The sequence below is a fragment of the Baudoinia panamericana genome (genome assembly GCF_000338955.1).
Source record: "Baudoinia panamericana UAMH 10762 unplaced genomic scaffold BAUCOscaffold_2, whole genome shotgun sequence".
In the NCBI taxonomy this organism is placed as follows: Eukaryota; Fungi; Ascomycota; class Dothideomycetes; order Mycosphaerellales; family Teratosphaeriaceae; genus Baudoinia; species Baudoinia panamericana.
This window is the reverse complement of record NW_006911258.1, coordinates 492,872-512,528: the sequence shown is the minus strand read 5'-3', so window position 1 is coordinate 512,528 and position 19,657 is coordinate 492,872. Positions and strand designations below refer to the sequence as shown.

General features: G+C 55.0%; 9 protein-coding genes across 9 annotated transcripts; 2 read left to right on the top strand and 7 right to left on the bottom strand.

Moving 5' to 3' along the window:
- Window positions 1–428: 428 nt before the first annotated feature.
- Window positions 429–3,084, bottom strand: BAUCODRAFT_345072 (uncharacterized protein). Its single transcript, XM_007675076.1, has 2 exons — window positions 2,740–3,084; window positions 429–2,686 (listed from the first exon to the last, which is right to left on the bottom strand). Exons 1-2 carry the CDS (start codon window positions 2,811–2,813, stop codon window positions 688–690), a joined length of 2,073 nt encoding a protein of 690 aa, XP_007673266.1. The 5' UTR covers window positions 2,814–3,084; the 3' UTR covers window positions 429–687.
- Window positions 3,085–3,178: 94 nt separating this feature from the next.
- BAUCODRAFT_30034 (uncharacterized protein) lies at window positions 3,179–4,180 on the bottom strand. The gene is made up of 3 exons (XM_007674739.1): window positions 3,912–4,180; window positions 3,783–3,855; window positions 3,179–3,726 (listed from the first exon to the last, which is right to left on the bottom strand). The coding sequence occupies exons 1-3, from the start codon at window positions 4,008–4,010 to the stop codon at window positions 3,383–3,385; spliced, it is 516 nt and encodes a 171-aa protein (XP_007672929.1). The 5' UTR covers window positions 4,011–4,180; the 3' UTR covers window positions 3,179–3,382.
- Window positions 4,181–4,425: 245 nt separating this feature from the next.
- On the top strand, window positions 4,426–5,508 carry BAUCODRAFT_64343 (uncharacterized protein; the record flags this gene model as incomplete). The annotated part of the gene is made up of 3 exons (XM_007674955.1): window positions 4,426–4,904; window positions 4,960–4,969; window positions 5,074–5,508. 3 exons carry the CDS (start codon window positions 4,426–4,428, stop codon window positions 5,506–5,508), a joined length of 924 nt encoding a protein of 307 aa, XP_007673145.1.
- Window positions 5,509–6,127: 619 nt separating this feature from the next.
- BAUCODRAFT_119233 (uncharacterized protein) lies at window positions 6,128–8,167 on the bottom strand (the record flags this gene model as incomplete). Its single annotated transcript, XM_007675075.1, has 1 exon — window positions 6,128–8,167. The coding sequence occupies one exon, from the start codon at window positions 8,165–8,167 to the stop codon at window positions 6,128–6,130; it is 2,040 nt and encodes a 679-aa protein (XP_007673265.1).
- A 127-nt stretch (window positions 8,168–8,294) lies between these two features.
- BAUCODRAFT_30032 (uncharacterized protein) lies at window positions 8,295–10,501 on the bottom strand. The gene has a single exon (XM_007674738.1). It carries the CDS (start codon window positions 10,349–10,351, stop codon window positions 8,675–8,677), a length of 1,677 nt encoding a protein of 558 aa, XP_007672928.1. The 5' UTR covers window positions 10,352–10,501; the 3' UTR covers window positions 8,295–8,674.
- Window positions 10,502–11,254: 753 nt separating this feature from the next.
- BAUCODRAFT_30030 (uncharacterized protein) lies at window positions 11,255–13,940 on the bottom strand. Its single transcript, XM_007674737.1, has 8 exons — window positions 13,584–13,940; window positions 13,345–13,520; window positions 12,710–13,266; window positions 12,230–12,651; window positions 12,108–12,153; window positions 11,942–12,048; window positions 11,835–11,882; window positions 11,255–11,770 (listed from the first exon to the last, which is right to left on the bottom strand). Exons 1-8 carry the CDS (start codon window positions 13,617–13,619, stop codon window positions 11,705–11,707), a joined length of 1,458 nt encoding a protein of 485 aa, XP_007672927.1. The 5' UTR covers window positions 13,620–13,940; the 3' UTR covers window positions 11,255–11,704.
- Window positions 13,941–14,672: 732 nt separating this feature from the next.
- BAUCODRAFT_344914 (uncharacterized protein) lies at window positions 14,673–15,341 on the top strand. The gene has a single exon (XM_007675074.1). It carries the CDS (start codon window positions 14,935–14,937, stop codon window positions 15,217–15,219), a length of 285 nt encoding a protein of 94 aa, XP_007673264.1. The 5' UTR covers window positions 14,673–14,934; the 3' UTR covers window positions 15,220–15,341.
- On the bottom strand, window positions 15,342–16,122 carry BAUCODRAFT_344806 (uncharacterized protein). The gene has a single exon (XM_007675073.1). It carries the CDS (start codon window positions 15,867–15,869, stop codon window positions 15,465–15,467), a length of 405 nt encoding a protein of 134 aa, XP_007673263.1. The 5' UTR covers window positions 15,870–16,122; the 3' UTR covers window positions 15,342–15,464.
- A 254-nt stretch (window positions 16,123–16,376) lies between these two features.
- BAUCODRAFT_21415 (uncharacterized protein) lies at window positions 16,377–18,815 on the bottom strand (the record flags this gene model as incomplete). Its single annotated transcript, XM_007674671.1, has 4 exons — window positions 16,377–18,354; window positions 18,414–18,525; window positions 18,584–18,749; window positions 18,810–18,815. The coding sequence occupies 4 exons, from the start codon at window positions 18,813–18,815 to the stop codon at window positions 16,377–16,379; spliced, it is 2,262 nt and encodes a 753-aa protein (XP_007672861.1).
- Between the last annotated feature and the right edge of the window lie 842 nt (window positions 18,816–19,657).

The following is a 19,657-nucleotide window of genomic DNA, read 5'->3' as shown; positions in this document are numbered from 1 at the left end:
TCTTCCAGTCTTGCTGGTATAAGTGCGGCCGACACAGTTGATAGGAATAGGGTCGCCACAACGACGAGTGAAGAGAACGTCCGCATTGTTGCTGAGGCTGTACAGCTGCGAAGTGAAGAGAGGACAACGAAATTAAGACTATACCGTCTGGTACCGGCGTTGCAGGGCATATATACTTCTGTAGTCTTGTGCGCCGGTTAAGAAAGCGGCGCGGTGTACGAGACTGTAACTTCTGCCGTGCAACCTCTATCGCGGAGCTCACCGACCGCTCGAAGCTAAACTTAAGATGGGATCGCAGGAACAGCTTGGCAGGGCTTGCAGGAAGAGTTGCACGATTATCGCGGAGGTGCTGGTGGGATTGTGGTGCAGCGTTGCTTATCGGTGGGGATTTTCGTCGGAGAAGTGACGTCGATCCGTACCTGCAGCATACTACCTCCAGTTTCAGCCCTAGCGCATGCAGTCTGCAAGGGCCATGCGATAGGCATCCAGCAGTTCAGGCTTGATTTTGTAATGCGATAGCACAACTTCTGACTGTGCATTAACGATGCGACCTGTGGTTCGCAGAGCTGATAACGTTGGTATGCAGCTCCAAAGCGTCCGGCGACCGTTGACTGCTTGGCATCGGCCGGTCGCGCTTGATAATGCTGACACTTCGGCTGGCGCCTGTCGAGGTAGTCTGAGGCCGGCTCACACTGTGTCCCATCGAACAGTCGGACGTTCGCATAAGCCGCCGCGCTGTGAAGCAATGACAAGACCCGCCAAGTGCACGCCAAGCAACATCATAGATCGCCGTAGATCGTGCGAAAAGATGCCGAAATCGAGCGCCGCCAAGGCGAGTAGAGGGTACAACAACCAGGAGTTGGCAGCGTAAGGCGCGCAAGGTACCGTCAAGGTGAGAACCTTCGCAACGAGGAGGCCGATACGAGCGATGTCGACGGCGTTGAGATGCTTTGCAAGCATTGGAAAGCGAGCGGGTCCTGATGCTATTGGTGGAGCAGGCAGCAACAAGCGTGGACTATGCGGACGCTCGAGCTCCCCCGGTTTTGGCAGCTCGACTTTCGACGGTCTTACTGCGACGGCGCCATTAATGGGACTTAAAGGGCGGCTGTGCCCTTCGCTGCGACTTGAGTCTCGCTTAGCCGGACTACGAGGCCGCAGGTCTTCATCACTGGAGTCGCGCCGACCTAAAGACGACAAGCCTGGTCTGATATGGTACGTTGAGTGCTTGCGACTCTGTGGCGTTGGTCTTGCAGGCGAATCAACCGATGAAACACGCGGGCTAAAGTCTTCACCGACCGCTTCGTTTACATTGCCTCCACGAATGCTCTCCAGGATGTCGCCAGTGCTGGGACGCTCATCGGGGTCCACACTGAGCAGACGCTTCAGAAATCGGTACAGCTTCTCTGGCAGATCTGAGCGCGCTCTCGCTTTGTCATCGAAGCCCGGCCAGCTCGTGATCTCTACACGAAGCTGATCGAGGTCTTCTGCCTCTTCATTGATGTCGTCCGCGTTGCTGTAGGGCAGGCGAGCGAAGCACATGAAATAAACGCACATACCTAGGCTGAAGATGTCAGATTTCGTGGTGAAATTGCCGAAGATGCCATCAGGTGAGTCTCGGCGGAGAACCTCAGGTGCGCAGTAGGAGATGGTGCCCGTGGCGCCTGTAGACCTGCGTTCGTCTCCTGCTGCTTGTACTTCGCCGAAGTCCGAGATGAGCACTCTGGTCTTCGTGCCATCGCGTTGCAAGAGGCAATTGGATGGCTTCAGGTCACGATGTATGTAACCTTTGCTATGTAAGTGGTGTAGACCGGCAGTGATATCGCGGAAGAAGGAGAAGATCTCTTCGAAGGTGAGCTTGCTAGGGACACGGACCTCTCCGGTCGTGTCACTGTCACCTCGTGATCTGCGCCTTAGGCGTGCCTTCAGTGTTTCGGCTGTAGTTGGAGCGTCCTTCGGACCGTGTACGTAACTCTGTAGATCGCCGCCATCACAGTACTCTTGAAGGATCCATAGGCATGGGATGCTCGGCCCAAATCTGTTCGGCTGATGGTCTTCAAGCCAGACGAAGTGATACTGCACAAGATTGCGATGCTGTATGCGCTGCAAGAGCTTCACCTCGACTAGTACTTTCTCTAGCCAAGCTCTGTCGTTGCCCACGGGCACACGTTTGCAAGCATATTGGCCAAGGGATACACCATCCATGAAGTGCTCCACCAGCAGAACCACGCCATGACCACCACGGCCAAGCACACCTTGCTCCACGAAGTTGCGCTTGAAGAAGTCCGGGCTGAAGGCTGAGCTACTGATACCCTGTCCACTGGTGGCAGAAGGTGCGCTGCCCAGGAACTCAGAGCCAGCAGGAGGATCGGCGCTACCACTGACGTCCCTCGAGCGTCCAGACCGAAGAGCAGCAGGGAAGAATCTCCGGCTTGGTGTGTTGCTACCAGAGGCCTCTGGGGTGCCTCGATGGCTGGCTGCCAGCATGGCAAAGTACTCCGGGTCCACATACTGTCGCTCGTGGCCAAAAGCGGGGCTAGGGTAGTCTTCGTCGTCGTGTATCGCCTCATCGCGGTAGGGTCGACGGCAAGTTGGGCACTCAGTAGGCTCAACAGCTTGCTTCGACGCGTTACGGACTTGCAACTGGCGTGACTGCGCGTCGTATACAACTACAGCGTTACCGCGTCGTCTGTACCTATGTGAGCGGAGTCGGTATCCAAGTGATTGATACAGAAGCCGTACAGCACAATCTCTCGTTGGTCGTTAGCGTAGGGTATCAGCGACATTGTCTGCCGCGGTGGCGTCTGGTCGGCCATGTGTGCTGATATTCAAACCGCATACTCCGAGCCTAACGTAGCGACCCTAAGCTTCAGGAGAAGCTGCCCGAATTTGCTATGGCAAGGCTCGGCCTTGTGAAATATGTTCGAGACCTGTATCTCAACCAAATCTGTCATTCACGTAGGTGCGACTTGTTGCCTGAAGTGGATGTAGATTGGGTGCAGGATAGAAGCTCGCAACCGTTTCAAGCATCCGAACCGGAAAGCGCCACGTCAGTGGAGCGTGATGTTTGTCAAAGCACCACTGTCGGCAGAAAGATGCTTTGTATCCGAGTGACATGCACGTATACGTTGGGTTGATTTTGGTGTATGTGTTGCATATGATCACATTTGTAGTGTACACAAGCCGCATCATGCCGCTCAACAGAGCGTGCCTTCCTTCTTCATCAGGGCAGGAGTGAAGATCGCCGTTTCCTCAGCGGTAAACCACCAGCGCTATGCAATTCAGATGCCGTCAGCCCGCCAACGCCACGCATGTCTGTCATCTATTGTCTATGACACACTCGCCGCAAACAGCAACTCGCTCGCTCTGTGACCAATGCCAGCTATCATGCAGCCACCAACCTCCCTTCGCTGCCTGCGCTGCTGGATTGTGGTGGCGGAGGGGGTAACTCGAGCTTCGTGTTCTCTGCCATCATCCTCTGGAAGCCGATGCCCACGCCCTCAATGACCGCAAGCAGGATGGCGCAACCTATTGCGCCGTTCCGGATTGCTTTTGGTCCGCCACGAACTGCTAACGAGCCCCCAGTAAAGAATCCAGCGATGATGGCATTCCATGGATCCTCTTTCTTCCTTATCCCTTTCACTGCGCAGTCAAACGTGCTGAACATGCCACCCCAAACGCCAAAGTTGCCGCCAAGTACGGGTGCGCGCGCTTTGATCGCCGTTATTGCTGGAACGTAGTGTGTTAGCAATGTCGCATACAAGTGATGCATACGATGTCGTTACCTCCTATTCGTCGTTCACCATAAGGGCTGTTTCTGAAGCCTTTCACGCCATGCCATACTGCTCCTCCTATCGCCTGCATCCACAGTCAGTCCTTGTCCGCGCCTAAGCTCAGTAGGTGGTGAGCCATACTCCCATACAGAAGGCGCCTCCAAAATCTGACAATGCTACCCATGGACATGGGTCTCTCGAGTGGTCCAGGCCGCGAGTCGATTGTGCTGAGTGTGACATGGTGAACAGCGACGGCTAGACGCCACAGCGTCAGTCAAGGAGACTGCAACTGACAGATCTTCGGAGAAAGGTGATGGTAGTAACGAGGAAAGACACTTTATTGAGCCGTGAGGGCGCTCACACATTAACAAGTCGCATGGGCATCTGTCACAGCTCTCGAACAGTATTTGCTGCATGATGCGCTCAACCTCACCCTGTCTTCTCCGACTACAACGCGGAACCTCCCGCACTTTCACCCAACCGCGTTGAGCACCTGTTCATCAATTCGTGCACTTACTGAGGCAGCGGCTCACCATCTGTACCAGCCAATATGGCTCGCCTCGCCCAACCCAAGATGTCGCCGGTCTCCAAACGAGACGGTCGGTTGGGTGGCGTGGACCGAGATGGTGAGCTGCTAGACGGCAAGATGCGCCGCATGAGCCTGCATCAACCGCCGCCCGTTACTGACACAACGTCGACAGGAGAATGTCCCATATGCAAGTCCACTCGCTACATGAACCCGAGTCTGCGCTTCCTCGTCAACCCGGAATGCTACCACAAAATGTGCGAATCGTGCGTCGATCGCATCTTCTCCCACGGCCCGGCGCAATGTCCTATACCCGGCTGCAAACGTACTTTGAGGAAGCATCGTTTCCGGGAGCAGACATTCGACGACATCAAAGTTGAGCGGGAGGTGGACATTCGGAGACGGGTCGCCAAGGTCTTCAACAGGCGTGAAGAGGAGTTCGAAAGCCTGCGCGATTACAACGACTATCTCAACGATGTGGAGGACATTACCTTTAACCTCATCAACAACATCGATGTCGATGAGACCACCAGACGCTTCGAAGCCTACCAGAAAGCGCACGAAAAGGAGATCGAAGAGAATGCACAGCTAGCGGAGGAGGAGAAGCAGTCCTTCTCCGCTATGCAAAAGATGGAGCGGCAGCAAGCCCGCGAGCGGCGGGAGGCCGCAAAACGTGAAGAAGAAACGGATCGCAGGGAGCTGGAGGAGAATCGGAAGGACATGTTAAAACGGCTCGCTTCGGGCGCAGATGCGGAAACCGTCGCTAAAGAAGGGCAGCAGGTTCAGCTGAAGAAGCGTATGGATAGGCAGGCGGCAGCCGAGAGGCAGCGACAGCTCCAGGTGGCATCAGAGGCTCGGACCGGCACCGCCGGGATCACAATCAAGGGGCTGAAGGCGAAGCAGAAGGCGGAGCCGGAACCGCCGGTGGATCCTTTCGGTGGCTTCCGTTTCGTTGACAAGTATTTCGCGCTGCAGAATGACCACGTCTGGGAGGGCATACAGGATACGAAGAAGGATATCAGGCATACTGCGGGCGGGTATGATATTGCCGACTACACTCATCGATCGCTGGTGGCCGCGTTTTCCGGGCTCGGCGTGTTTATCGCAGACGAATTTACCGAGCGGACTAAGGCAGCGCAGGACGACGAGGCTGTAGGGACTGCGAGAGCAGACATCGGCCTGAAGGACGCGCAGATGGTGGATGCTGCCTGACCGCCAACCTTCACTCACGGCGTCTGCATGTGGCCGAGGAATTAGCCCTCGATATATCCTTGGATAGCGTTCATAGCGAGGCGTTATGGTGGCCGGATGGGTTGCTCAATGGCCTTTAGTAGCGGAACCTCCAGCAAGACGTTACGAGCACATTTCCGATCACTTGCATCGTTAATAGCCTCGAGTGGGCTGAATCAGAGATGCTTGGATGTGCCTTTGTGAGCAGTTCGTGGCCTCATTGAGCAGACTGGTGTAAACCCTAGTTATTGATTGCCGCCGCCTGGCTTCCTAAAGTCCATGAAGACGATTTCCGTTGGGCTGGGGATACAGAGGCTTTGACGTATGCAGCATCTCGAGACAGCATGACGCAGGAGAGCATGCTCGGACAGCCATAGCACCCTATATCCCTTCTATGCACATGGGAACAACTGGCAGCTTCAACTCAGTTGCCACACTTTCGAAACTCGACGAATGAACGGTCGCCCCTACAATAGCACCAGAAATGGCAACTATGCTCGAGATTAACTCGCCCATTAATACAGCCTACACTACCATTCAGGTATTGGTGCAACGGCATCCACTCGCTCTCTTCCCGTCATCTCGCCAGATCGGCATCTGCTTACTGTGGCTTGATACGGGCAGCTTTGAACCTGCTTACCTTCTTCACCTTACCGTCCCGCACCTCCATCAGCTCACCGAGCTCCTCATCTTCGTCAAGGTCGGCTTCAAAACCACCCTGCTGTCGAACGATGTCATTACGCCGGCGATAGTACTCCTCCGCGAGCTGACGACGCTCAGCCACCGGATCAAGACTATGCATTGAGGACGCGAGATTAGGCTTGGCTGGCGTTGGTCGCTCTACAAGCGTGTCTGCCAGCGTCTGACCTGCCTGGTAAGAGGCAGTGCTATCAGCATCTGCATCATCCGCAGGCACGGCCCGTGTCTTCTTGGAACGGGTAGCTTTTGCCGGCGTGCCTTGCGCGGGCAGTGAATGCGATTCCGCTGTCGACCGCTCCGCAATGGTGTCTGATACAGGCGGGGCGTTCTGGCCCTCCGTATGCTTTTGCGCCTTGAGCAGTGGGCTGCCGGGCACTGCAACGTCCAGATCCTCCGCGAAGCTTACGCGCTTCTTGCCGCCAAGCTTCTTCTCGCTACTGTCAGAGCTTGCCGATGATGTGGAGGTTCGCTTGTTGCGGATAACGAGCCGGCGTACGTCGCTGGGGTCAATAGCCGCATCGACATCTGCAAGCTCTGCATCGTCGGGTACTGGTCCTAGGTTGCCAATCAGGCGATCCTGCATCTCAAGCATTTGCTTTCGGTAGTCATCCCCAATGACCTTGCCCTTTGTGCGGCCGTACTCATCTTCGTCTTCATCGTCAGAGAAGCCACTTGTAGATGGGGTGTCTTCGTCACCAAAAACAGAGGAGGCAGTCCAATGTGAACTTGCGTCATCGAACTCGTCGTGCGCTTCGTCATCGTTATCGTAGCCATCGCCGTCATCGAGGTCCATTTGCGCGACAACGTGGCCAACCTCATGCAAGTGATAGTCAAGCATCTCCCGCCGCGTCGTCGCATGTTCCACGGACTCACTTCCTGGCAGGACAACATCCTCCGTGATTACCTCGTCATCGTCGCCAATCGTCTTGACCCTATCGCCAGGCTTGAAGGAGGCTCGAAGGTCCCTCTGCATCTCTGTGTTCGCGGCACCTGGTTGCGTAGCTTGCGCCTGCGGTGATGCTGGACCCAGCGGCTGTGCAGGTATCTCCTCGACCTTGGGTGAAAATTGCACGGTTCTTGTATCAGGAAGAGGAGCAGCGGGCGCGATTGCAACCTTCTCCGCAAACGACACCGACTTTTTTCCGTCTTCGTGCTCGAAGCGTATGATGTCCGGTACAGCCTTTGTGTCTGCGGTGAAGGAGACTGACTTCTTCCGGATGGAGGGCCGCTCAGGACTCGATTCGTCATGTGTGGAATCTCCTGTCGGTAACGTAGACGTTGGCCATGGGCGCTGATCATTGTTCGTTGATGCTAGACTATGCGAGGCGGTAATAGGCGGGCTGCTGTAGGTGATTGCAGGCTTCAGCGGCACTTTCGCAACTTCCTCGCCGCCTTCTACACCACCTTCAAGGTCGCTCGTCGTCAGACCCGCGTTCCGTAGACTATCTACAAGCTTACTTTGCTCCGCTTCTGGCTGTCTGACACGACTTGAAACAACATTATCGTCATCATCAAGAAGCTCTTCGATCTCAGTCAGTGGCAGACCCGTTGCGGAGTCCCGAGTTGCCGCAAAATCGAACTCTTCGAGCTTCGCTTCCCCTTCGAAGAACCGGCGTTGGATCGTTTCGACGTTGCGCCGAACGTACTCCTGCCGGCGCTCGATGTCTCGTATGATCTGGAGCGCAGTACGAGGGGATCCCTTATCCAGGCCGGCTAATTCGCGGACGAGACTCTCATTGACGAGCTCGCCCTGGTAAGTCTTGGTAAGGTCCAAAAGCGCGTCAGGTCCGACGTTGGGCAAAGCGTCTTGAAGTTCTTCCTTAAGGCCTTCGTACTCAGCTTCGAAGGTTTGCCAGTAGGTCAGGCTTTGCCGCAACTTCTTCAAGTTCTCCTCTAAGGCTTGGCGTTGCTGGTCCACTCGGGAAAGATCTGAGGCATCCATGTCAATCAGTGAGACCACACAATCTGATCTACAGCCAGGTTGGTTAGCGGCAGGTTGCGATACGTAGTAGAGAGTGCCGCAATATAGCAGTGTGCAAGCATTCTCAGCACAGTGGCTGTGTACTCGGGCACTGAAGCGGAGGTTGCGTGTGATGCAGGGCACAACAGAAAGAGCGGAAGCGTTGGAAGTGCCACGCTTAAAGAGGCGTTTGGCGCAACGCCTCGGCCCGCCTTCCGCCAACTGTACGAAACGGTTGGGTCGCAACGGCGGCTCTAAGACTAACATGCACTTGCGGTAGACGAGTGAATATAGAAGTTTGGGTAAGCGATACGTAAAGAGCCTTACACGCCGAATCAAAGCTGTCAAGCACAGACACGGCGATATGATCTAGGCGTCTTACGCAAAACTCGTCGGTGACTGCTTCGTGTCCATCACGCCATTCGAGCCCAGAGACTAGCCGTGCAGTAAAGCCAGCCAAATAAGGTAGCCTCTGAGTACTTTTCCTCCTCACTGCAGCAGAGGATCTCTGAAATGCTTCTGGAAGTTCGCACGCTTCTCCTTGCCCCACTGATACCGGTTTTGCGCCCTCTCCATGCGCTTCTGCTCCCGCTTCTCTACAGCACGCACTTCGCGCTTCTTCGTCTCGCTGACACCGATCATGCCCAGTCCCCCGTTCGCACGACTGACGAGCTGTCTACCACGACCAGCGCCATCCGTCTCCGTAGCCTGGCTGCTCGCCTTCTCTTCATCGTCGGCGTCCGAGCTATGGCGGCCATCCTCGAGCAGCCGCCGCTCTATGCGCTCTTCGGCAGTTGGGTGGTTGCGCAGGTTCTGGCGATAGTAGGTCCGGAGGCTGCGATGACCCGCAGTCCTGCCTGATGGTAGGTGGAGCTCGTAATCGTCGTGATAGACGGCCAGAGGCGTATGGTGTGCATGAGAGTGATAGCCGTCAGTGTTCCGGTGCGGCCGAGGGTCGTTATGTGAATGGTGTCGGTGTAAGTCTAGCTTCGCGTATTTGTGGTCTTGATTTTCAATGGGAACCGAAGTAATTTCGTCCGTCGGTACGGAAGACAAGGTGCTGTCACTCTCCCAACCGTCTTCACCGTCGTCGTCCACCATCTCGTCTCCGTCCGAGCCCTCCACCGTAGTCTTCACGGCGCGCTTCACACCGAGACTGACTCCGCCGTTGGCTGCAGCCTCTGCATCCTCTTCATCAGGCTCCTCATCCGAGTACGTCGAGCGGAAGTCGTAAAAGTCGCCAATATCCATCTGCTCCTCTTCTGTACTGTAGGCAACCATACAGTGACCTCGGTCACGCATATGTGTCTGCACACCAGATGCAGTGTGCATGCCTTTGTGGCAGAACAAGCAGGTATGTAGGACATTAATACTCTCCGATAGATAGTTCAGTAAGCCATTAAGATCCACCAAGTAGTCTTTTTCCGGAACAAAGAAGCCATGCTGCCTTGACATGTGCGCCAGGTTTGAATCCGTGGCTGGAGAAAGAAAGTTACAGAACAAACATTGCGCCAAATCTGCCTTGTGCTCATACTCCTCATCTTCTTGCATTTCTGAATCATTGGTAGGTCCATTGAGCGCGGTCGTAGGCGATGGTCTCGAGGGCCGTGGTAGAACGTCATCCGGAGTATCCTTTAGACCCGTATTTTTGATGGCTTCTGCGACTTCCTCAAACTCCTCATCGGCTGCCTCCGCCTCAGCGTCAGCCGCGTTTAGAGTGACCGTACTCGCCGTTGTGCTTGCAGTCTCCATTGGTTCGCCAAGCGAGAAGGTTGAGTCTGCCATGCTCTCCGTCTCATTGTCACCCCTCGCTTCGAGCCTCGCAGTGAGTAGCCGATGCTTTTGGCTTCCCAGATGGTTGATATATGCGCCTTCGCTATAGTACGTCTTCTCGCAGGCATCGCAGCGTTTTTCGAAACTTGCTCTGGCTGCCGTCGCCGCCGCTGTGGCTTTGTTTGCCAGCACTTTCTCCGCGAAGATCTCGGATGTCAGAGGGGGCAGAGAGGCCACACGCCGCTTGAGGTTGTAGCGATGCCAGTCCGACTGCATGTGCGTGCGCTGAAGATCGCTGCTGCGGAAGGCGACCTGGCAGGTGTTGCAGGTAAACGGATGCGACGAAGGTGACATGGTGGAGGGTGCCGGTTGTGTTTGGGCGAGAGCAGCCATGACTAGGTATGCTCGCTAGATCGGATGCGGTGTCTGGAGATCATGGACACGGCAAGGTGGCGGCGAGTGCGGGTGTTTACGAAGAAGATGAAAGTTCGTGGGCTTACGTGCGTCTCGAACCGAAAATGCTTGGGTAAGCCGACAGTGACGCAAAGCCGAAACGCAGCGTCGGCGCCACACCGGATTGGGAAGGAACAGCCAAAACGATCGAATACCAGAGGTATCGACACCTTGCAAGTCCCTCCGGATCTTGACATTGCAGCAAGCATAAGGATACTGCCGGGAATGGAGTTTTGTCGTTCGAGAACGCGGTGGCATTGTCACGCCTTTCGTGAAACTCCGCTCTACGACTCCGAATCAGGCTGACCATGACATATCAATGATCCAGGCCAACTTCGGCCCTGCCCTCGTACGGCTCGAATAACTCCTTTAGCGGCGCCCCGTTTATCAAGTCTTCCGCTCGGTATTCAACATACGTCGCTACCCTTTGAGCAGTATTTGAGTGGTGGACAATGAAGCCTTGCTTCATTGACTCGCCCCATTTACCTGGCGTCAACCTGAGGAACTCGCTGACCGCCTCTAGCACATACGTGCCCGATCGTAAATGGATCGCACTGTCAGGTGAGGCGCAAAACGGTCCACCATCATAGAATGGACACTTCACGATTACATATTGTTTATCGGTGCTCTCGGGGCGCTACCTGCCGGTTTCAGAGTTTGCTCGAAGACGCCGCAGGACTTCGGCATGGATGTGCTCGCCTTCAGCCTCAGAGGCGTATCGCAAGATCTCGGCTTGTCGAATAAGAGTGGAGAAGAGTTAGCTTTGCAGCTTATGCTGTGCCACCGTGCACTACGCGTTGATATGCGCAGCGAATGCGTGATCACCGTCAATGCAAAAGTATACCTGGCCTCAGCCTCAAGATCAGCATTACTACTCCGTAGAGCTTTACAGAGTACGTAGAACTTGCGCCGGCAAAGGTGACAGTCCCCTATCTCTCTACCCTCGACAAGGACTCAGTCTCCGGTCGTTTATCGTCCTCCGTATCGTAGCGGAGGGTGAGATGGCCACCGCTACCTTTCGAATGTTTCTGAATATGAGGCGTGTTCTCACTAACATGACCGGGACGTCTACGATCTGACGCAATCGTTCAGCCACGGGCATACCCTCATAACCTCATTACAAACGCAAGGCCTGGGCTTGCTAAATATTGCATAGTTCTTTGTCGGCAGGTACATCAAGATTGGCGAGCGAGCTGCAGTTGAGACAATGCATGTTTCGTTCAATCGCAGATCACTAGCTTGTGCGAAAGTTCTCTTTGAGCATCTCTGCATATACTAGACAATCACTGATACTCATATCTTGGGCTTGAGACCCATGTTGATGTGAATTGTCTTCGGCTGAAGATATTCCTTGAGAGCCTGCAAAGGTTGACGTCAGTGATCTCTTCAAGACCCGAAAGAAATTGAACTTCAAGACTCGTACCTCTTTGCCGCTCTCTCGACCGACGCCGCTTTGTTTGAAGCCTCCAAACTATGCAACGTAGCCTCCTGGTTAGCAAGTCATTCAGTGGCGGAATTCTAAATACGTACCGGTGTCTGAGGTGATGTATTGAATGCCGAGTTGATCCCCACGGTTCCTGCCTCGATCTTGCCAGCTACACGCAGAGCACGAGCAATGTCTGATGTGTATATCGTTGCTACCGCGGATGTTAGCATTGTCGCCGAAGGTTCGGCCCCGGTAGCGCGAAGGACCTACAGCCGAGTCCGTACGTGGTGTCGTTTGCCAAGGCTAGCGCTTCTTCCTAGAGCACAATTTTTGGTCAGCACCTTTCACAATCTAGAGATGGTGGTCAAGGTAGCGTCAGCTGCTTGCCATACCTCAGTCTTGAAAGTCTTCACAGAGATCACTGGTCCGAAGATCTCATCGGTGTATACCTTCGACTTGACATCCGGATTGAGAATGATGGTAGGCTGCACGAACGTGCCTTTCTCGCCTTTACGTGCGCCACCAGTGAGGTACTGGACGCCCTCGTTCTTCCCGTCGGACAGGAAGCCCATAACGCGATCGAATTGCTTCTTATCAGCTAGCGGGCCGAACAATGTGTCCTTGACTGAAGGATCGCCCATCTTGTCTGATGCTTTCTCAAATGCTGTCTTGATGGCCTCGATGAACTTTGGCGCAATGCCCTCTTGAACCAGGACACGCGAAGCTGCGAAACAGATCTGGCCGGAGTTGCGAAGAAACGATACAGAGCTGTGCTCGACGGCATTATCAAGATCGGCATCATCGAAGATCATGGCTAACAAGGTCAGCAGTTCTCCACACGATCTGGTGCGACCGTACAGCGTCCCACTTACCTGGACTCTTGCCGCCGAGTTCAAGGGAGACATGCTTAAGGTTAGACTTGGCGGCCGAAGACATCACCTGCCTGCCAACTGCGGCTGAGCCAGTGAAAGCAATCTTCGAGATCTGCATGTGACCTGCGAGCAGAGCGCCGACTTTTCCCGCGCCCGCGACAATGTTGATGACGCCGGGCGGAAAGCCGGCCTCTTTGATGAGTTCACCATATGCCGCTAATCCTAATGGCGACTTCTCCGAAGACTTGAGAATGAACGTATTGCCCGTGGCCATCGCCGGAGCCATCTTCCAACCCGCAAGGACGTGGGTACCGTTCCAAGCACAGATTCCGGCGCACACTCCCAGCGGTTCATACTGGACGATCTTGTAGGTCCCGTCTTCGTCTGGCGGGTAGCTCTCGCCGGCGACCTTTCCTGCAAGGCCGGCATAGTACCTCCAATTTGCTACCGTCGATTTGACAAACAATGGCGCCAATGACATGGGCTGGCCCATCGCCAGAGACTCAAGCTGACCAAGTCTCTCAGCATTCTTCTCGAGCAGATCGGCAAATCTCAACCTATGATGGGAAGGACGGACATGTTAGCGACGGTCCCTGACGGCAGGCAGGGCTTCTGCCCTTTCATCAGGAACACACATGATAGCTGCACGCTTTTGTCCAGCAGTATTTCGCCACTTTGGGAAGGCTGCTTTAGCCGCAGCGACTGCATTGTCAATGTCCTTCTCGGACGCGGCTTGCACTTTGTCGGTGACGAGGGAGTCGTCATTGGGGTTGTAGATACTCAATGTCTCGCCTGAAGACGAGGGCACGTACTAGAAGGCGGTCAGTGAATGCTGCTATGGAACAGTGTTCAATATGGTGTCAAGGGTTCGCACTTCGCCGTTGATGAAAAGATCAGTCTGGATCGACATGTTGCTTGATACATCGAAGAAGACGCAGCGGTTTTGAGAGAAACATAACTGCATACATACTGCATTGGTTAACAACTACTTGACCAGACGTAGCCGCGGGGTGAGCGTGTCGGACGCGTAACGACCGAGGTCTGTAGCGAGCAGCGTCTTCATTCGTGCGGACCCCACCTATGTCGAGCTTCCGTTGGATGGGTTATGGGCGACAGAGTGCTGGCTGCATCTTGATGGAAGTCGGTATCGCTGTTGAAGCGGTACCATTGTTCATTGGCCACTGCATAACTGGCAATTCGTGTGGCACAGCTCAGTGGATTGATTGTGAAGCCAATGGCAGCCGATGGAGTTGCAACTCCCATAGCTTGTGACACTTCTAAGATACAGTGTGCGAAGACTCACGCCTGAAGATGTGCTCAAGTCCTCGTGCACTTTGAAGAGAGGCAAAGGCGTGGAAACAGTCTGGCCGTTGATACACGGCTGGTCGCTCAACTGCTGCCTGAGGCGGTGCGTAGCATGTCAACAGTAGTCATCGTACCTTGCACGGTTAATAGAGATTAGTATCAGGCTGCAATGACCGCACTTCTTTCGGATTACCGACTCTGAAGAGGACACACTGCGTTCGAGACAACGGCATTTTATCAGCCTGAGGTTGAGCCCGGCGGAAACGAGTCGTTTGCCGTTTTCGACGAGCAGAGCGAACGAGCCGTGGGCATTCGAAGGTAGCCTGAATCCTACCTTCATAGGCTGCTTTCGCATGCTATACACGCAACCTCCTTGTTCTGAGATACTCGTAGTCATCCATTGCCGCTCGCACCCACCTTTCCACTTGCGGGCTCAGCTGCTCACCGAACTCGGTCCGCCAGGGAATGGCGATATCCTTCAAGGTCTACAGTCGCAGAAGTCTTGCCTTGAACGATGCCAGTGGAAGTGTAGAGTGTCACCGACATCTTCTGCGCCACAAGCGGTAGAGCATCAAACTGCTCCTCGTTAACGGACTCCAGTTTAACACATCCATCCCACTCAGCGCACACCAGCGAAGCATAGTCGCTGGGCTAGCGATAACATAATATGCATCAATCACAGTAGGCCAGCTACCCTTCCCTGCATCTGGTACCTTTGGGCCATAATGTTTGAACTGGTTAATATAGAAATCGTACAGAGACCGGGCGTGCTGGTACTGCATTGCTGGAGCCATCTTACCACGCGATCCTTTGATGGTACGCAGAGCACTAGGGGATGTCTATGCGGGATGCCTGATCAGAGGAGTAGGCAGCCATGTCCGCATATAACCATCTGGCATTGGTGACGTGTTTTGCAGCGAATGCGTCAAATGAGTGCCGTGGTGCCCGGGCAGATTGACAGACCATGGCACTCGTTAGACATCTTTTGCAGTGTCTCCCTTGACGCTGCGAAGGCTGTCCAGGGCGGTAGGCTCGAACATCATGACAGGATGCTCCTTTGCGAAGAAGATCTTGTTCTGCTCCTCCGCCGCCCGGACGTCCTTGTCATCGAAACACCTCTGCAGCACATCCTTTACCTTCTTGCATTTATCCGCCGTCCAGTCGGCAGAGCGCGGCTTTTCGTGAAGCCGCAGCTTGTCGTGTAACAGTGCGTATAAGGGGTTAAAGTAGTAGCCACCGAATTGACTTAAAGTCATATTTGGTTGATCCGAAAGGTTTAAGAATGCGTTTGAAAAGGTTGGATGCTGTCCGTGGGCATGTGAGTAGGAATAACCTTCTGTGGCCCGGAGAGGTCGTGCTTGAAATTGCCGACATATCTGACATGCCTCATTATCTAGTAACACTCGGAACGTCTAGCACGCCTGTCCGGTGGCCGTGATCCGTGGTGCCATCATGCCGAGTTCGTGTACGAGATAACGAGGGAAGTAGCCCTACCACGAATCACGCCAAAGGATCGGTGTGTCGCATTCTTCTGAACTACCAAGTCATGGCTCTCAAATACTACATCTGCGCCGATCAAAGGCTGGTTGTAAGTGTCCCACGCGGTCCGGCGAGGCGCGCAATGTTTAGGTGGATCTTCATAGAAATTAGGTGTCCGCCGGCGGTGAGATGAATAACCCCAACCGAGTGCCGCCCACTCCATGTATCCCTCTGCATTCGACCCTTCACCTGGACGTACTACAGAGTTGCCATACCGTTCTGCCGTATACATATGCACAGAAGAGACGCCACCATTCCGACTTTTTGACGCTGGTAAAATGTTTTGGCGGTTATGGGGCTGCGGTACCAAGTACATTTAGGTAAGTTACAATGAAAGTCTCGATCGGCAGAACACCATCCTGTCGCCATCGACCATCGCCTTTTTCGCGGCCTCTAGTATTGTTACATGCGGTGCACGCGCCAATGGTATATCGCAGCACCTCGCGAAGAAGCTCCTCCAGCAATGCTGCGCCGACGCCCAGCCCATTCGTCCCACGCGCCATGCCCGCCCAGGATATGCAGCAAGATCTGTGCATGTGAACCGCAAGCATGCAAAGATTTAAGCGGCGATCGAGCGGGAAGCTCGCTCACCAGATGTTCAGGCCGATGTATTGGTGCTGACGCCGATGCCGACAATCTTTTCATCCGTCCTGATGGCCGGCTTGTCGAAGGTTATGGCATTCCTACCATTGGCTTCGTTGTTCGGCGTCGGCGTAGCCTTGTTGTTGGACCAATTGCTCCAATCCCAGAACTTGCTCTGATTGGTCGTCGGGCCACGCGGTGGTGCTCTCTCCCCGGTCCACTGCGCTGTAGGGTCTTCCTTCTAAGAATCACCTGCGCCAGCAGCTGGGGCGGGCGCCGTAGTGGAGCTGGCAGGTGCCGGGGACGCACCATCCGGCTTGCCTGCGCCTCCTCTATCTGCGCCACCACGGCCACCGCGCCCACCACGCCCTCGGTCGCCTCTGCCGAATCCTCCTCTGCCGCGGCCACGACCGCCCCGGCCCGACTCGCTGTCGCTGCCGGTCGTAGCACCGCCAGCAGAATGATAGCCAGCCCTGCCTTCTCCAGCCGCACCTCCGCGCGGCGGAGCGCCACCTCTGCCACCAAAACCCCAGCCAGCACGGTTGCCGCCGAAGTCGCCTCGAGTATGGCGATACTCGGCAAACTTCACCGCTTTGTGCTTCTCCTTACCCTCCTTCGCCGGGCCACGCTTTAGAACGTCTTTCATCGTCTCTGCGTCTGCGAAATGGGCGATGAACCTGGATTGACCCGCCTTGTCGACACCCACAATCTTCGAGGCATCTTCGGGAGTGAATAGCTGGGACTTGACATCATCGACACCTTGTAGGTCGAAAGCGCCAGTGATGAAGATGCCCTTCGACGGCTCCTGCGGCTGTTGTAGAGTCGGCGAAGGCTGCGGAACGTTGTTCAGTTTGCTCTGAGGTGTCTCCGATGGCTTGTCGGCCTCAGGAGCAGCGCCATTGGTTTGCGGCAGGTTAGTGATGGGTGCGGTTGTGCCATTGGCGGTAAGCGGTGCGCTGGTCTGCGACGGTGGAGGTATCGCTGTTTGTACTGGCTGTATTAGAACAGGCTGCTGCTGCTGAATCGGCTGCGGCTGAGTTGCTTGCTGGAACTGCCTCTGAGCCAGGGGCTGCTGAGCACTTTGCTGCGGCGGTTGCTGGTTGACGCCGGTCTGCTGCGTAGCAGGCCTCTGAGGTGGTGGCCTGACTTGCTGCTGTACCATTGGCGGCGGCTGCTGGCCAGGAGTCGGGAGGCTTCCGCTGGTTGGGGCCATGCTGGAGTTTGACGGCGCAGATGGTACGGCGTTTGGCCTCTGCGGCGCCTTTCCGCTACGATGTGAGAAATTAAAGCCTTGAGCACGCATCTCCGTCCCGATCCGACCTTGGTCGATGTCAAGCACAAGCCAGCCAAACGCAGCATCTGCTAGATTGAAGTTCCACATGTTCTTGAACGCTGACTCATCAACCTGACCGTTCGGCGGACCGCCACCGAACGGGTTGCCACCAGATGCGGTGAGTGGCATCTTGGAAACTAGATCCAGAGCCAGTTGCAGTAGCTTGTTTTGCGCCTCATTCTCTTGGACCGCCGGTTCAACTTCGTGCTTGACTGTCTCCCACACGTCATTGAACTGCGCTTTTGACGCGGAGAGCTTGCCACGGTAGTGATCGAGAGACGGGTTGACCGAAAACTCGTTGTATGAGCTTCCGTAGCGGAAATGCAATCCCGCCGATACCGAGAAGTCTGCCTTGAGCGTAACGGACAGCTGGTTCAGCAAGCCTTCTCGCGCAGGTGAAGCGTGTGTGACAAGCAGGCGGGTCTCTGTTGGGTCGTAGACGCGGTTTGCGGTGTCAATAAGTTCACCGATCTGGAGCAGTGTCGTCCACATGGTCCCTTGTCCGCCAGCAATCGTTGTCCGGCCTTCACCGTTGTCGAACATCTTGTGCATGACTACGGCACCGCCAAGACCCAGAAGACGCAGTTTTACACCGCCAACATCGAGCAGACGCGAGTGCGATTCGTCAATGATGTTGAGATTGTCAATCCTGTATTCGCCGGAGCGTAACTTCTCTAGCACCGACACATCTTCGCACGCTCCCCACACCGTATACACGGGTACGTCAAGCTTGTACGTCTTGTTCAAGAACTGTGGGAGCTCTGAGAGTGGTAGGCGTTCACGGTGGAAGCGATCCTTGATGGCTTGCTGTGCGCCTGAGCGTGCTATGTCCGCTTTCACTGGCTCGGAGAGTAGAGGCGAGTATTGAGCGACATGTTTGAGTGTCCTGACACATACTGTCAGCTCTGTACCGACTATATGCCACCCCGGCGTCACATGACTCACTTCTCAGCTATCCGGTCGAGCGAGGTCTCGTCGTAGAAGCCGAAGTCGCCAGTGTGGATGATGCAGTCTGCGTTGGCATTGCGCGCAAGATCGTTCAGCTGCCTAAGGTTGCCTGTAGTCTAATGTGAGCACGTGCAGAACGCCAGCTATACCGCAAGCGTCTCGCATACCTCTGACGTCGGCTATACAGAGCACTCGAGCATGGCCGAGCTGCTGCACGCGACCTTGGTTCGGCTCAAGCGGCCGAGCTCCCGGCACTGGACCGCTCACGTTCGGTGGAGCTCCGTTTGGCATATACGCTTGGGAGTAGGCTCGTGGTGCGGAAGGAGGCTGCTGCTGCATGGTATATGAGTTTTCGCCTGCAGTGTGTGCAAGTGCTCATCAGGATGTACTCACAGCCATGGGTGGAAGGGTAGCTTTCCGGGGTTGCGTGTCGGAGTTCGGGGGTTTCGAGCTTCACAGTAATGGGTGGCGGGGAGGTCGTGGGAGTATATCAGGTGCAGGGAGTATTAGAGCGGGTTAGAAAGCCTGGAAGACTGTATGGCTGTGAGCTGCTTGGTGTGGAAGGAGAAGGTGGACGTTTGCAAGTGAGCCATATGCGCCTTCCTGTTCTCGCTTTCTGAGAGGTCTTGCCAAGGAACCTACTGCGGTACCAGCCGTGTAAAGTCCGTGCGCCGTACGCCACGATATCCATTTCGCGTCCAACCACCACACGTTCACATTGCAGCCTCTACACAACAGTCTATTCCACACACGCCCATCAGCGGCGAGCACTTCAACATCGCCAGCCGCTGTCACTTCACCCTCCTTCATGCACCTCTAGAGGACCCTGTTGGGCTACTGTTGCCTTTTCCGGGTCCGCAGCCACGTGAGGTAGGTACTTGGTCTGTTTGCGTTGCATTGTGCATATCATCCGGCACAGGCAGACGGGCAGGTCTGCGGCAGACAGGCTTCAGTGGAGCTTGGAAGTATCCAGCAGACAGCGTTGTCGAACAATCTCCATCATCCGTCCGATTCACAGTAGCGTTACCGAACTTTCAGCGGCGATCGAACAGCACTGCAGCACGGGTTAATCACTTCTACATGCAAACCGCAGTGCACAAAGGGACCGTCTCACTTTAACACATGTTAGTCACGAGGACTCGAAGAGCTTCCGTTCAACACATCCATTCTTGACTCAACGTCGGGAAGATTTCATGCGAAAAGTCTATAACTTCACCATTAGTTACCATGGATTTGAACAG